This window comes from Alligator sinensis, unplaced genomic scaffold (genome assembly GCF_000455745.1).
Source record: "Alligator sinensis unplaced genomic scaffold, ASM45574v1 scaffold188_1, whole genome shotgun sequence".
NCBI classification, from domain to species: domain Eukaryota; kingdom Metazoa; phylum Chordata; order Crocodylia; family Alligatoridae; genus Alligator; species Alligator sinensis.
The window spans coordinates 996,478-1,014,025 of NW_005841903.1; the positions used below are offsets into that span (position 1 = coordinate 996,478).

At 43.7% G+C, this 17,548-nt stretch overlaps 1 protein-coding gene across 2 annotated transcripts in view; it reads left to right on the forward strand.

The window, feature by feature from the left end:
• The first annotated feature begins 253 nt into the window (after positions 1-253).
• Positions 254-17,548, forward strand: part of PLAC9 (placenta specific 9) — a 28,239-nt gene continuing 10,944 nt past the window's right edge. The window contains exon 1 of one of the 2 annotated variants that reach the window (XM_006018481.3): positions 254-599. In XM_006018481.3, the coding sequence (XP_006018543.1) occupies positions 542-599 (58 nt within the window). In that variant the 5' untranslated portion in view covers positions 254-541. The remainder of the gene's footprint in view (positions 600-17,548) is intronic. The other variant, XM_006018480.3, reaches the window with a different exon arrangement.

The window sequence follows — 17,548 nt, forward strand, 5'->3', positions numbered from 1 at the left end:
AAACAAAACAGAACAGACAAAAAACCTGTTAGATCACAGGTCTAAGGCCATTTATGTTCTTAAATGTTCACCCTCAATGACCCTGCTGGAGGAAAAATCCTACAGAGGAAATAAACATCTAACACACCCACTTCCCTCTTACACTTCTTCTAAGCAGGAGCTTATTTGCAAGACAGCCCCTTCTTTTTCTTGCCCCACTTGTCTATATTCAGGATTTGAAGTGTTTCAGCACATTCCATTCATGCTCAGCATAAATAAATACAAAAGTAAAAAGTTTGGGAGGCTTGGACTAGAGCCAGCTCGCCTGGGTAACAGGACCTTTTGTGGAGTTTGAAGGGTGTTTTTAAAAAGGAGGAAGAAAGAGAGAGAACAGCTCAAGAATCTTGGCTCAGTCTTGGAGTATTTCCTCCCAATTCTCTGGCTAAACCTCAGCACAAAAGTCTGAACTAGAGAGCCTATGTAAACTGAGGAGGGACTCTGCATTTCTTCTCACTACCAGACAGAGAGGCATCTCCAGTCACTGCTTGGAGACTTTAAAACCATGCTTTTTATTTGGACTCTGGCTTTTATTTTAGTGCTGCAAGAGCAAGTCTTTTGGGGTAAGTGATTCCAAGCTTGTAAGGTACAGCTTGTAGGCTACTGAACTGCTTAGATGAAGGGTTTTCATGGGGAAAAAGAAGTAGAGAATTAATTTTTGTGGGGATTTCATATAAAGCTGACAGGTCATGCTTGCAGAGTAGCAGGAAGGATTTTTCAACAGGAGAAGGTCCTATGTTGTGTTTTTCAAATACATGCTTGAGATTTACTGCTGTAATGAGAAGTATTGCCGGCCGAGAAATTCTTTTCTTTACTCAAGAAACATTTTTTTTTCTGGCAGACATTCAGAAATATGACATGGTATGAATTTTGTAATTATAATTGTTGTCACCTTAATATAAAATCACCTTGTACTGTGATATTAGTGTCCTGGGAGAACGGAAAGGAGTTTCCCTATGACTGAAAACTTAAAGGAGATAATGTTACATTCACAATGCTCTTTTTCCACTGTTTGAAATTACTGGACTATTTTCTATTCTTGAGCTGTCTACCTGCATAACTCTAGGCAGTCAATTAGCTCAGAGATGAACACCATAGGAACACACTAGTAGTCACTGACAGTGCAGCTAGCTCTGGGGTATCTTCTGATGATATTGTAGATGACTATAGTGACTGAAAGCTATTTTTAGCTGAAATTTCTATTTGGCCAGTTCAGGCATTTATAGTCCCCTTGTAACCACAAGCCTTGCTCTGCAGCCTATATGTATTATGTGTTTTCTAATAGCTGTTGCCAATCATTGTTTTAAAACTCACTGCTGCTTAACAGCATTTAAAGTTTAGATGTTAACTTGCTAGAGAGTTCTCATTACAAGCAAAACCTGAGCAAGACAAAACAAAACAAAAATCTAATCCCTACTCTCCCCGATAACATTCAGCCTTCATTGGACTTGTACCAGTCCCAAACTACTATCTTTAAAATGTCTCCAACTGTTTTTCTAGGTAGGGTGCTGTAACTTGCATTCACTTTAGATGCTTTCACTACCTGTCAATGCACCCTGTGTTATAGTATTTTAGCAATAGTTTGTTCACCAAAAATGCATGTTGGCTGATCCAAAGTTATAAACAAATTCAGGTTGAATTCAACAGAATATAAACATTAATTGTGACAGAGATTAGTATTCAGGAATCCCACTTGACAGCTGAAATGCACTAACCACCAGTCTGTAGAGTCAGTCTCACTCACTGTTCTCTGGCCCTATGAAGTATTTTTTTGTTTTGTTTTGTTTAGTTTCTTTCCAAGAGCGGAACAGATTCAATTGCGAAGGACACTACCTCAGAATACACTGTGAGCCCATGCTTCAGGCACCCTGCCAGGAGTGGGCAACTTCAGGTTAAATCTCTTCTCTAAACCGGGCACAGAGGAGGTTTGAGCTAAGTCTTCCAGCTGCCATTGATCGTGGTATCCCAACAACAGGGCACAGAAGTAAGGGAATACCACTTGCCTCCCTTGTTGGTTTGTGAATGGCGCCTGCATCATGTTGTATACTATCCTTTGATTTAATTAAAAATGTCTCAACACTAAATGATGCATTCAACCCAAAGCATTTTTTTTGACAAGCTGAAAAACACACAACAGAAAAATTCCTGCTTTGGGTCAACTCAAAACAAAAAAAAAAATCATTTTCTGATTGTTTCTAGTTCAGCCCCACAGATGAAGTAACTTTTACGAGTAGCTTGGGACAGGCATGAATGTGCCCTGCTAGATACTTGCTCTCTATTTAAATGTGGTTCTTTTATGCTCTTTCCATTGATAGCTGGACTATTCAAGAGGGTTCGGCTGTACCAGGCACCCAGGTGCACTGGAGCGACACCCTAACAGGATACCCATTTTGCTGAATGAACAACTGTGGATGGTCCCCACATAGTTGGGGTCAAGGCAAACTTGGTTGACTTCTATATTTTTGAGGAGCACTGTGTCCCAAGGTCAGAATCTTCACTGCTAGGTTGTTGCTCATTTACAAGTCCTTTATGACCAAACAATCATGATGTACCTCCTAGGTCCGCTCTGCCTCGATAAGCAAGCCAGATTTGGGGAATGAGTGAGAGCAATTGGAAAGAAGTACAGTGGGGGTAATTCCATTTAGTTTAAATTAGTAAAATGAAACAGTTTGTAACACTTTCCCAGCATGGTCTGTCCTATTGACCTGTTCCACCTCTTTAGAGGATACTGCATTGTCCAATCTTCATGTATGGTATCCAGAGCAGGGCAGTTCAGTGAGGAGCTTGGTAGGGTGTGTAAGCAAGGTGCTGATCAGCAACCAGGGCTAGGAGATCAGCACATCCAAGAGCATGTGACAGCTTCAGATCAATCTCCTTCTGTCAAGGCAGCTGCATGCACCATACCTAGAGCTACAGGAGCCAATTCATAGTAAAGATTTTCATACAGTTTCTTAGTTTTAAGACAGTACAAAAAAGAAAAGGGGGTCAAAACCTAAGTCAAATCATGATTGATCCACATCTCCAACTCAGGAATACTGAAGCTCCACATGGAATGCACAGGCACTCTATCAGGGAGCTCTGACGTGTGAGGAAAAAGGAAGATCTTGCACAACAGAGAGAATTTGGAAACCGGAAAGACTGAATTGCCTGAGAAGAATTAAGATAGTGGAGGTGGGAAAGGGGTGAGCTTTTTGCCAGATTTTTATATATTCAGCAAGAGTTCATGTTCCAGATTTTCCACTGTTAAGGAGACTTTGGTTTACTAAATTCTATGGAGTTCATAAATTTCACATGAACAAGCTGAAGATCAACTCTCAAGGAAGCCAGGGGTATGGAATTTATACACTTTTTTGCTGCTTATTTGAACGAGTTGTATTTATAAATGCTAGACCATCTGCTCTGGCTGACAGACTTTAGCTGAAGTTGACTACAGGTAGTGGGTTTAAATGCTGCGATCCTCCTGTATACTGAATATCTAATTATCAATGTGATAAAATTAAAAGTAAAATGTAACCCATCTCCCAGAGAAAAACAAACAAACATGGCTGCAGCAAGGCCGTAGGTGTATTTAAGTAGTCTCGAGGGGAAAGAAGAATAGCCCAACCCAGCCAACCAAACTTCGAAGGAAGTCCTTTGACAAATTAAACCAATGCAATCAAGGTTGCATGGATTCTATTTGCTTCTACTATATTGTCACATTTACAAATAGTAGCCACTACAGCTCTTACATTACTCACTAATGTGAGAAACTAATTTCGCTACCAGAGATGCACTGATACAATGGTCCCATATTGGATTGACACGGATATAAGGAAAATTGACTATACCAGCAATTGGCTTTTTTTGGCTGATGTGCCCAGTAATGTGGCTGATAAATGCCCCATGCATGCACAGTGGTAGTACAGCATGCAGGCAGCCAGGAGTGCAGCCCAGCAGCACGTAAAGCAGCCAGGTCTGGCTGGTTAGCCTGTTGTGAGGGAAGGGGCATGGGGGGAGGGGTGGGAAGTGGCAGATTGAGACCCCAGTGGTGAGGGAGGGAGTGGGGTTGGTGCTGTGGCAGATGCTGCGCAGCTGGGGTGGAGTGGGGGACAGAGCCATGAGCAGCACATGGGGGGGTGGCCCCTGCCACCATGAGCACCCCCAGGGGGGCATAGGGGGGTGTGCCCCTCAATCTGTGTACGGGGCAAGGGTGGGCTGCTACTGCAGGCTGGGGCACTGGGATCTTCCTAGTGGGGGGTTGGGCTGGGGCTGTGCTCAGGGTGGGTGGCAGTGGCACTGGGAGGGGGGCTATGGCAAATTTTGAGGAGGCTGCAGGCCCCCCCCCCCATAGCCTCCTTCCAGCACTGCTGCTGCCCACCGAGTGCAGCCCCAGCCCAACCCCCCTGCTGGGAAGAGCTCCACATTGCCACAACCCCAGCCTGCAGCAGCAGCCCACCCTCACCCTGCAAGCAGATCCAGGGGCACTTGCCCCACCATGGCCTCCTGGGATGCATGCAGTGGTGGGAGCCACCCCACTCATGCCCCCCAGATGAGCCACTCATGGCTCTATCCCCTGCCCCACCCCAGCTGTCCATCTCTTGTCCCTCCCCCAGCCCCACCCTCTCCCTCTATGTGGGGGCCTGGATCTGCACCCCCACACCCTCTCCTCCCTTGTCTCTTCCCCCACAATAGTCCCAAGTGCAGCCCCTTCCCTCACAACAGACATCTATGGGCTTACCAGCCAGATGCCACTCTCCATGCTGCCTAGCTGCATATCATAATTGGATTGGTATTGGCTGATATGGCTTGTTATAAAAATCAGCCATCAATATGGTTCCAAAAATTCTCTATCAGTGCACCCCTACTCACTAGACATCTGACATTCCAAGTAGAGATCCCACCTGGAGTCCCACCTCCTACCTTCCAGGTCCAGATCAAGAGACAGGCTCTATTTTAGCTCAAGAAAATTCCTACTTATTTCCTTATCTGCAGATAGTTCCTAAGCAGTGGTCATTTCCTTGGTGTTTCCTCAAAAGCTCACCTCTGCAGATGCTGATTTAATGGGCCAGACCCTTGCAGTGTGAAGGTCAGAAGTCTTGGACCAGAGGGAATCATGTCCCAGAATGGAGGGAGAATACCTCATAGGAACTGTTCCACCACCAGCCTGCCCTCTCTTAAATCAAAGGTTACTGAGTGCTTCTTCTGATAGCCATTTTGGTATCACAGGACAAGGAATAGGTGGTCCTCCCAAGTAGTCAGGGCCTAGATAGGGCGACATTGGGAAACTCAATAACCAGCCCATGCAGATCATGAAACATCAAACTTGTATGTTATTACTGCAGAGAAGCATGCGCTACAATCCACACCAGTTTCAGTTTTGGAATTGATGAGAATGGTAGCTCCACATAGAGCACACAGCAATAATCACATCAGGAGATGATCAAGGGCTGGATTGTGGTAATGAATTTCTCTGACAAAAGTGATGCTTGAAGTCTCTTGGGTAAATGCAGTGTTAGAGTTTGCTACAGAGGCACTAGAAACCATCACACAACACAGCATGTATTCATAATAGCAATATATGGGCCTGAGATTTTGGAAAGAAAGCTAAGAACTCATGCTATAATGCACCTACACGCTACATGGTCTGTACCTCTATTTACCGATCTGGATAAGAAAGCCATGGGGATGTCTCTCATTATTTTCCTCATCAAAGGAAAGGAATTTAGAATTTGTAAAAGGCTCCCTAGTGGCAGCCTCAGAGTCTGAAGTCTTATATTCAGAGTAATTCATTTTCTTTTCTGATCCATTCTTTATCCTCTATCATGCGAGTACAAATATAGGCACTAGCTTGAGAAGGTAGCTTACTAATGGGGTTATTAGTGTGTTCTGAAGAGGGAGGTGCCCCAAAGTCTCATCTGTTTTCCATTTTAGGTAGGCAGAGAAATTCCTGGTTTGCAGATCCCCATGGGGCTTAGTTATGAGCTAAGTGCCAAAAGTCTCAGCCCTGACAAGACAGAGGCAACTCTGGATACATATCAAAGTCTCAAACCTTATATAAAAATCAAGAGACAGATCTTCAAAAACCATGTTGTTATACTTGGAAATCTTTTTATTTGTATTTTTGGAACCTGGAATTCTGTACTGAGAAACACACCTATTCACCAGCCAGTACAGTAGCATTGCAAGAACAACAACATGATAAATGAACTACTAGTAAGAAATGCCCCATGTCATTAGTTCTCAGATGCTGGGGCTTGGGTCTGAGAAGAGTGGCTTTGTGGGCCTTTTTTATATAAAACTACAAGTTCAATAACAGCATCAGCACCTTCTATAAGCCATGTAATTTGTCAAGCAAACAGTATGAAGTGGAACACTGTGGCAAAGTGGGAGTCCCTGGCTAGCTACAGAGCTAGCTTCCCACCTGCCTCTGGGCATGCCACCCGCATGTCTCACCCGCCATGCCTTGTTGGTAATTAATTAAGTTGTTAATTAAGGCAGGAGGTTGCCCATTGTACACCCCGATATTGGGGGCGGTGGTATCCACAGCTCTGTTCCACCCCTACACAGTGGCGCAAGCCTCGCAGATGGCATCTCAGGCAGTTACCTAAACTGTCACATTCACCTACTAGCTGTGGCCCCCAACCCTGGGGACCTTCGGCTTCTGTAAGCCCTGGCAGCATCTCAGGCTCAGTCGGGACCCCAAGTTTCTTAGCTTTTTGTGGGCGTCCCTTGTGGTGGGCCCCTGGCTCTTTTGACCCTTTGGTCCTGGCCCCAGCATTGACCAGTCGAATACCTCAGCGGGGTTTCCGCCTCCTGCCTGGACTTATGGATCGGGATCCCCCATTCCCAGCTCAGGTGCTCCTGGAAGTGTGCCTGGCCCTGCAGGGTCACTCCCATAGCAGGCACAGGTGCCTCCAGAAACTTACCTGGCCTACCCTGCTCTGATGGTAATAGAATATGGCCTACCCAAAGGTGAGAGCTGGGGTTAAGGCACCCCTACCCACCTTTCACCAGGGTGGTAACTGGCCTGGCATTTCCTGGGGGCTTCTACACCACTGAGAGCCCCACCAGGCCACCCACTCCTGGCAGGGTGCAGTTTTAGGCCATACCCAGGGCCAGGGGCCTCCAAACCATCCCCATAAGCTCCTGCCCTTACCTCCAGAATGTTCCAAGCAGCCTTGCAACCAGGCAATGTTACTACCAGCCTTAGTAGCCGCAAACTGCCCTGTCTATATAGACAGCCATGGATCTAAAATGGCTGCCACAATTAAACACCTGCTGGCCACTTGGCTTGGCCCTTAAAGTGGCAGGCACCCACAGTGCCCTGCCACAAACACAACCCTATTTTAGGTGTGGAATCCCTGGAAAATCCCTTGGGAGATCAGGGCTGTGCTAGTATCTCAACATTTTTTTGGTTCACCAAAAGGACTTCAGTTCATGAACTTTTTCCTTTCCATTACCTAAACCCATTGTTACCTCCCACTGCCTCAAGGGGGACTTTAGCATTTTAAAAACAATCTTTTTCTATATAAGGGGAAGCTCGTGCTACAGGAGGATCCAAGCTGGTACAAATGAGTGCCTTCTGCATAAACTTCATATATGTTTTCCTGCCTCTGCCATTTTATTTCACCTCCCCTTCTACTGATTAGATACATTGACTCTCCCCTACATGGCATCTGCTTCTCATTTCAGTCTCATTTGTCTTTCATTTGGCCTGTAACCTGTCTTGTTTTTATCCTTTCTTGATCATAATACAAACTCAAAAATATTCCAGCTGAACTTTCAAAACCACAGTGGTCATAAAATGATGCAAGTGTTTCAGAGATTTAGACCAAAAGGGACCATTAAGATCATTTAGCCTCATCTCCCACAATGTAGGCCAAAGAACCCTGCCCAGTAGTTTCTGCACTGAGCCATAATCCCTGTTTGAGTTATAGTAAGTCTTGAAGACAGTCTTGATTTAAAGAGAACAAATAACATAGAAACCAATTCCCTTGGTATGTTGTTCCAATAATTAACTGCCCTCATTCAAAAATGTATACCTTATTTTCTTGCCTCAATTTGTCCAGTTTCAGCTTGCAGCCATTAAATTGAAATTAAAGAACCATCTACTAGCAGAAAGCTATTCCCACATATATACTTGGAGAATGAGTTTGCTTAACCAAGTGGTAATCGTTATTTTTGTCAAGTAAATAACATTTCCTTAAAGCTTTCCAGTTATTAGCACATGAAAGAGAACATGCGCACTCTAAAATATTAACTGGCTCTTAAAACTGTGGTCAGTCATATGCATATTTCAGAGATGAAGATAGTTTATAGGAGGCATATTTGGAAGATAATCATAATATTTACTAACGTGTCTGCATGCATGGGCTTTTATTAGACTGAATTACAATAACCTAATTCCCTTAGCCCCTTTGGCATGTTTCTTTCTTGAATAGTTCCACTCCACCCTTGGCTACCATCCACCAGAAAACTGTTGCTTTAGTTTAAGATAAATCAGAGAAAGACCAGCTTTGGAAACTACAAAATCTGCTTCATTAGTTGCTGGCTTAAGTGTGGGATTCATAGTCTTGGCTAGAATTATCGTTGGGCGTGAGCAGCTGTTGGCCAAACTCCCCCTCCCAATTGCTTTCTGCAAACAAACTTAAATCCTGATCTGAAACACTGTATGCTTTTCTAGTCACAGGCCTCTTAGTGCCAAAATCTGGACTTGTTTTAGAATACAGATGAGCGAGTTCTAGGGTCCAATCTAAGAGGCTCTTTTTATTTGTGGGTTGAATCCATAATGGCACATCCAATGTAGTGCTAACACTCCAAGCAACCATGGGCTTTGTCTTCACTGCAAAGTTAACTAAAGTTAACTTGAATTATAATATGAGTATATAATATTCCACCTCCTGTTGCTGCTGCTGGAAAATGCCTCTGAGCATGCCTTGTCCCCCCCAACCCACATTCACACATGCCAAATCTGGAAATGTAATGGTGAAGCAACATCAGAGATATCTTTCCATTGCCACTCATTATATTTACTCTCCAGCTTGCTCAGGAGTATCCAGAACCACCCCCAGAGCAGCTTTACTGCCATGTTTCCAGGTTTGGAACATCCAAATGGGAGTAGATGGGCTTGGCATGCTTGGGAGTTTGCATGTGCAGTAGCAGGGATGATATATTGTAGACCATGGGTGCTCAATCTCCAGTCTGTGGGCCAAACATGGCTCATGGAGCCTTGGCATTCAGCCCACAGGGCTCCCCAAGGGTTGGGAAATTTGGCAACCAGTTGAACAGTGGCCATTAATAGAGTCACCCTCCCTGGTCCTCCACTGCTGAATTCCCAAACCTCAAGCCCATCTAGGGTTGGATTGAAGCCAGGCTCCCTTTCCCCATGGGGCAAGATTAGGGCTGGACCGCCCCCCACCTCCCTCCACATGGCTGGATGGGGTCCTGCCATGCCCACCCCAGGCAGCAGATTGGAACCACCAGCAGGATCCGGCCTGCAGATGGACCAGGCACTGTCCATCTTGTTCTCTGTGTGAAAAGGTTGAGCACCATTGATGCAGACATACCTCGAAACTCTTACTACAAAAATTCTAACTCAAGTTTTTGAGCCCCTGAGGGGATAGACTGAAGCTGGAGAGAGCTAATAACACTCTGCTCTGCGTTGTGGATGCAAGCTAGCTGTACTCAGATGATGCTAACCACCAAAGTCCTGCTCTAGTTCTCTTCATGTGTCCAGAAATGATGAACCGTTTCTCCCCACAACTCATTGGAAGAAATCCCTAGAGTTGCAGTGCAAAGAACTATGGGATATCCTTCGAGACCTGTTTTGCACACAGAGCGCAGAGACCCCATTGTTACCTTACTGTGTGACCATTCTCACTCAAATTAGAATTTGAATAGTTCAAGTTTAACTAGCAACAGCAGCAAAAACACAGACCTGGAAAGTGGTAGTAGATAGGGATATTTTTTTTCAAAGGTGGTGATATCATACTTAGTCCTGGGAGCAATTAACTGAAATTTCTCATGTAGCTGGGATTAGAGCAGTCCATCTGGTTGCAGTTGTGCAAGCTGTTCATTTGTGGTTTCAGGTGTGCAAGCTTCCAGACTTTAAATCACAGAAAAACACTCGGCAGGTAACCCATGCAGGTGTCTAAAATTGACATCACCCCAAATTGAACAGACCCATATGAAAAACAGTCATTTTTTTGGTTTGACATGGCAACAATCAGACACATTACTGAAAATCATCAGCCAGATTCTGTCTTGCTCTTTACATAGTCCTTTATGCCAGTTGCTAGGAAGAGTAGGCATACTAGTATAGGCACAGGTGGCCAGGTCAGTGGCATTTTACTCACCTAGTTACACAGACCTAGAGTCTAATACTGCCTGTAGCTTGGAGATCTCTATGGTACCCAAATGAAAATCACCGAGTGGTGGTAAGAGTGAGAAAATTTGAGAAAACCCAGTTGGTTGTGTTAGAATTTGATGGTGATCATGGCACCAGCCTGTGGAAGGCACCTGTAGGCAGTGACAGAAGGCATGGAGTGTTTGTAAGAGGAGTCCCATTATCTCAACAAACCAATTCCCTAAGAACCTGGCCTAATTTGCAATGGTACTTCTTAACCAGTTGGACAATGTCAAATGTATTATGTTTATTGGCTTATACTAAAAGACTAAATCCTTCCCTAGCAGGATGGACTCTGATCCAGGAAGCCTTTTCCAATCCTAGTTTCTGTTTCTCCTATTAATTTCTACCGGAAAAAAGTCTTGTTAAGGGTCGATTCAAAGATTCTCCAATTTCCTACTCCCTCTTCTGGTTACAGGCTGTACTGCAACAGAGCACTGTCAATAAAACCCACCCCACCTATTTTAAATAGGTCAGTGATTTAAGAGTTTGAACCTACAAATATTACATTTGTATCAGTATAAGTGATCAGAAACTGGTCTATCTCCATAACAGAATGAAAGTTTGGCTGATGTAGACTGGTTTTAAAATGGTGGAACCCAGTCTAAGATTTGCCCCCTGCTCTCCCAGTAAAGGGTGAATGTTCGCTACTGAGCTAAACTACACTGTTTATAGAAAACCATGCAACTCAGAGCAATTCTGCCTCAGGCTTCTGAATGTCTGTACCTAGCCATAGATACCAACATGCAGGGTTACAAATCTAGGCTTTAACAACATGCTTTGCATTTTGTTTACAGGAAATAGTATGACTCCTGCTTCTGATTGGCGCTCAGAGAGGAATTTGGCCTAAAGCTAACATTGCAATATGTTTTGAAACACTGTTTGCAAAATATCTGACTGATATAATCTGCAAAGTAACTACAGCTCAGAAGACAACATCAAATATCAAAATTGTGTCTAAGGACCTGACAGCTAGAAATCATTTTATATATGCAGTCAAGTAACATTCTTGCCTTATTACACAGAGCAACTAGTGATTTGGAGTGACCAGAACATCAAGTTCCCATAAATTGTCTCAGGTAGTCATTCAAAAAAACCCAAAGCACTTGTCATATTGGAAAGTTTAGGCATGTCTGTACAAATGTGTATGAAATACATCAGTGCTTGCACCATATAGAGTGGCTGGCTCTTCAGGTTCTTCATAATAGAACTGCACATTCTTCATAACAGAATCGGCAGTGTTGGCTACAAATGTCCAACTCGGGATCCTTAAAATTCTGGTTTATTAGGTGGATTGAAACACTGTCATTAGTTAAATCATAAACCTTGGGGCTGGTCCCCCCCCACACACACACATGCACACACATACACACACACAGTAGCAAGCTACAGAGTCAGGTATACCTATCCTACAAGCGCTGGAGTCTGCCGTCGATGGCCAGTCGAGGCTTCTTTCAGCGTGGTGTTATCCTCCAGAAGGGGGTCGCCGGCTGGTCCTTCTGGCTGGACAGGTCTGGTCGAGTTGGAGATCAAGAGGGCGCCACTGAAGGTCACTTTTCACTGCCTTTTATCTGTCCTTGGCAGACTTTGGTGACTCCCCAGTTTTCAGGTTTGCCCAATCCAGGGGTCGTTGATCCTCATAGGACTTCCCCCCCTCGGTGGCTACTGGACGGCATCTGTCAGCCCCAGGGGTCGTCCGCATGTACGTGCAGGTTTGGGAGTCCATTGATGAATTTTGAATAGGGCTCTGGGAGTGATCTGGAGATATTTAGCCCAAAAGTTGGTCCCTGGCGTTGATTAACTCAGGCCAGGGCTTCTAGCCCTTGATCAGTGAGGTTTAGAGATTTCCCGGTTGTTATATTGTCTTCTATTGAATTCTTCCCTTGGTTGATCTGCAGTGTCCCAGGTGTTAATTGCTGTCTGCTGCTACAGTGTTACATATTCAATCACTGATTCACTTGCTCTTTCAGGGGCCAGCCTGATACAGGGAAGGGCAGTTTGATTCCTGCCCGTGTTAACATTGTTACAATGTATAACTTACTTATGAAACTAAAACACATTTAGTTGAAAGTTGAAAGGTGAGGAGTATAAAATATAAGCTACAAATGCCATGGCACACAAATAGATAAAAATACCAAAATACAAGGGGAGATACAAAATGCACACACACAAATTTTAAAACACAATTCTTTATCTTAAAGTGAAAGAGAGAGGAAGGAAGAAAAGGTAGAAAAAGAGAAACATATCCAAAGAGGGGAGAGCAAATGCAGGCAAGAGGAAAAGGGGGCTTTCTGCTACAGCAGCATGCATGCACTTGGCAGGGATTGAAAGGGAAAAGGTTCTAATCTTTTCTGTGCAAGTTGATTCATCAGCTTTAGCAAAGCGAGAGCACTGGGAATACTTATTTTGTACTTTAATCAACAGATGTATGATTTCTAGGCCTGATTTATTCCAGCTTTAGTACCTGTATTTACAATATAGGCACCCTCTCCTCTCACAAGTGAACAGGAGGCCATGAGTTTCTGCTAACGTGAATTTTTTTAGAAAGCCCTCTTGCTGACCCAAACCAAATTAACCAGTGTCGTATTGTTTTTATACATGCAGCTAAATGTAATAACAGGATGTAGTGCAAAGTCCTGTATCTGGGTTTGACTGCGGGTGTCAAATGGGAGGTGGGAGAAAGAGGAGAAATGTAGTTAGATTTGAGTAAGTCTGTTAGATACCTACCTTATACTGAGCAGCCTCTCAGCTTGTTTACTTCCAAACCCATCTGCCTCCTTTAGTCAGAAGTCTGTCCCTGCAGAATTCTGACTTGGGCATATATCAGTTCTTAAGCTTTCCTGATATTTTCTTCAGAGTGGCTGGCTTCCAAAAGTTTCATTCTTTATGTTTTAATTTTGGGGTTTGACTTCATCAATGCCCCACTGCCTTCAACTATTTCTAAGTTAGTGACACCATAGTTGTGTTTGGAGCAGACATATTCTGGAGAAGATAAGTTGATGGTGTGTCTCTATCTTCCAGAATCATGCACTAGCTACAATACACGCAAGGGGCCATATCCAAATGCAATCCATAATCATAAAATGCTTCCTTCTTCTGAATTTGCACATAAACACTATGTATCATGTGAAAATGAAGATAACAGGATACAGATCCAATTTAAACCCTTCTCCAATGGTTTAGAACAAGGGAGATGTCACATATGGTTTTAGTTTCCCTCAATAATTTCTCACAAATGAATAGCTATGGAGATTACTCAGAGACTGCCAGGTTTATACTATTAACCAGAACTCTTTTCTGCTTCTAACTCCAAGTACTAAAGTTCTGTCTTAAGGGCTTCAAGTCTTGTGTCACCATCCTAGGCACAATTTTCTTCTCAAACTCAAATGAATGAGCTGTAAGAGGCAAAAATGCTTTCCCCAAAACTACGTTCACTTACTTCTTAGCAGTAGGCAGAAATGTTCTTGTCATGTAAATTAAGAATGTGCATGCAAGTAGGCTGGGATTTCTTTTCTAGCTATAATCTGTTTGAGAATACAAACAGAAAACTGAGTTTCAGGAAAATGTTTGAATGCAACTCTTGCCCAATTACCTAGACATACCTCAGCACAAGATACTCCTCAAATTAAACTCTTTGACCTCTTCCTTGATCTTCCCAGTGAACTGTATCAGCAGTACCATTTGGGGATACACATCTATTCTGGAATATCCTGCTTTGGACAAACTGCCAACTCATCTTGGCCCATTCACTTCATACCTGTGGAGAGCAGCAGTAACATCAGACAGACTCCTGTAGAATAGAATTCCCCATTCACACAGAAGGGCCAAGGCAAAACAAAGACTAAACCTTGGCCTTTCTGTAGTATCCCTGCTTCTAACTCCCACTTTGCCACAATATTTTCCAGCAAGGAACAGGTTTTGGTGTAAATCAGCAATATACTCAAAAGCTGCTAGGTCGGGGACAGAACGCCATAAAACTTTACATCAGCAGTTCTCAACCTTGGGTCACAACCCAAGTGAGGGTCGTGGGGGCAATGCCAGCAGTGCTGCACACAAAGGATGAGCTGCGCTGCATGCCGGGATCTCCCCCACCCCCATGTTACACAAATTGCCAACTACTGAAATCATAAGCGAGACTTTATGAGGGAAGATAAGGCAAGATGCCACATTTATTGAGTAAGCACTTAATACACACACACACACCACATTCATACCCCAATTTCTGTTCTGCACTGGTATATGTTACCAGTCTTATCAGTACTCGGATTGACTTACTGGCCAGCCAAATTGATCACAAGTAGGAGTCGGGCTCCTGCCGGTCCATCTCATCGGATGAACCGATGCTCCAGTATGATATGCAGAAGACGATCCCAAATCAATATGTCTCACCCCATCTTGTCAATTCACCCAGTCCTCTGGGCTTCACTGTGTTATCACTGTGTTCTTCCTTGTTCTCTCGCTGTTCTGGGGTGGATTATTCTTGTTTTGGTCTTTTACCTGTCTGCATTCATCAGCCAGTTGCCAGCTGATGTTTTCCTTTTATACAGACACTCTAACCCATTCTCTCACACATGCAGCACACAAAGGTCGAGCACTTATGTCAAACTACAGAGCAATACAAAAATAGAGTTTCTTAAGGCAATCCAAAACTCAAGAAAATACGTAAGATTAAAAGCAATAGGCAAAAAGTCTATTTGTGTAACAGCCGAACCGCTGCCACTGCTGCACTCCACTTCCAGCAGCAGGTCACGGCAAAAAAAGGTTGGGAACCACTGCTTTACATAGTGATGAAGTGTCACGCACCACCAACTGTGTTGTTAATCAGTGTGGAGACCAGAGTGAAGCCCAGAGTCACAGTGTCCAGCAACATAGTTATTTTTGCATTCATTCTAGGAGAAGCTTTTGCTCTTCATAATACCCAAGAATATTCTGTGAGGGTGTTGTTATATGTTATGTTTCCCCCCTGTTAAATGCTCCTAAGATGGGAGCATCTGCACATTAAAGCAGGGAAAGACAAGCTAAATGAACTCTGAACATTTCAGAGTTATGCCTCTTCAGATGAAGAGTATCACCAGCTGGCATCAAGCAGCTCCTGTTGTGGTAACAGACTGCTCCATGGACTCATTATGAGCAATTTGCAGTCCTTCAGCATCTCTGCATGCGCTGCTCCCAGACGTGCCCCTCCCCCCCAACATGGAGAATCTATCCTTCTGGACTTTTCTGCTCTAGAATGATGGACAGCCAATAAGCTGGGCAGGGATGGTATTAAACCTTAACATACAACTGCTCATGGCATGTTTAAAACTGCATAATAATCCATAGAGTTATCACATGCAAATTGTAATGGTCTGACAACATCTTAACATCCATGATCAGAGAAGGAGGTACTGGCCAAATATTCTCTCTCATCCTCTCCATTTTCCACCAAGCAAGAAAATCCAAACAAGTCTGTATGTAATTTGAAGCCAGTCAAGGCTACTTTAAAAAGTACTCTCCACTGGTGCTGGTCTCATTCAAACCCTCTGAAACCTTATGATCCAAATGCCTACAATTATATTATTCCCCTAATCTAGTGGTGCTAAACCTTTTGGGCCAGCTGGCTGGCTGGCTGGGCAGTGCATGATCCATCTGTAGGCTGGATCTGGGGGTGGGGTTCCAATCCGTGCCCAGGGAAGGCATGGTGGGGCCCCATCCGGCCATGCAGTGAGGGGGGAAGCTGAAGTAGAGCAGATTTAGGTTGGACATCAGAAAGAACTTCTTCATGGTTAGGGTCACCAGAATCTGGAATGGGCTTCTAAGGGAGGCGGTGCTCTCCCCTACCTTGGGTTTCTTCAAGAGGAGACTGGACAAGCACCTGGCTGAGGTCACATGATCCCAGCACTTTTTCCTGCCACGGGCAGGGGGTTCGGACTCAATGATCCTTTGAGGTCCCTTCCGACACTAGCAAATATGAAACTATATGAAGAGTATCAGACAGTAACAAACAATGAAAAAATGTGTATTTGGAATGAAATATTTAAATTCCCATCTCTTTTAATGTCTGTTGGTAAGCGGCCCTCTATAGAAGTTACCGGGTGAGAGAATAGGCAGTACAAGATAGTGCACGGGGCGCTGAATGTAGAGAGCCAAGACAGCTGCATTCATTTCACTAACAATTTGGGTGAGCTCTCTGCTGCTTTCTAGGTGTCTGTGTAACACCTGTGAGAATGGGGTCGTGAGCTGAACTGAGGATCACAGGACAAGTGGAGTGGAATAATAATAAACTCTTTCTGTACAGTGTTCATACAGTGCCATTTGCTGTGGCTATGCTCAGCATTTAATGATTATACAAATAGAAATTCTAATCAAACATTTTCCAAAAAGAAGATAAATGATATCTTGTGTGTACACACGGATTTTTCAAACTCCTGTGGGGTATAGATATGGCATGTATCATAGGAGAGGGAATCAACCAAGTGATGAAACACAATATCTCAAAATTTAATAAACTCACAGATTATTTGGCATCTGCATACCAAATATTAAACAAACCTTTAAAGCTGCTGGTACTTCTACACAGAATCAGTTTCATTCATATTCACACAGATTCATACACACTTAAAAAGGTGTTTTTGTAAATAATTTATTCTACAAGTGATGAACAGATGAGATGAGTAATAGGGTAGGAGAGGAGCATGTCCTCTCCAGAAACCACAAGCAGGAATATTTCATATATCTTTGCCACACATCTTTGCTTTGCCTTAAAGTCACTTCAATTCTAATTTCAAGAGCTCCTTTCTTCCTAACATTCAGGCTATGGCTCATTCAAAATGGGGCAGCTGGTATCTTTATTACTGCACAGCTGACACTACCCAGTACCTCTACTTGAAAATCTTTGCACAGAGCTCCTGCCAAATGCTGCGGATTCCAGGTCCAGCTTAAACATAAAGACCTGGATGACTGGCTGAGCTCAGGGAGTTAATTGCTTCTCCCTCTGCTGCTATTTAATAGTTCATTAAATGAGAATCAGACAGTTTCTCAATTTACTACACTTACAATCAAGTGCTCATGGGAGCTGGGAAATTTTGCTTGCATTTACAAGATCAGGCCTCATCATCTCTTGTTGGACACATACAAGACAGGTAGCCA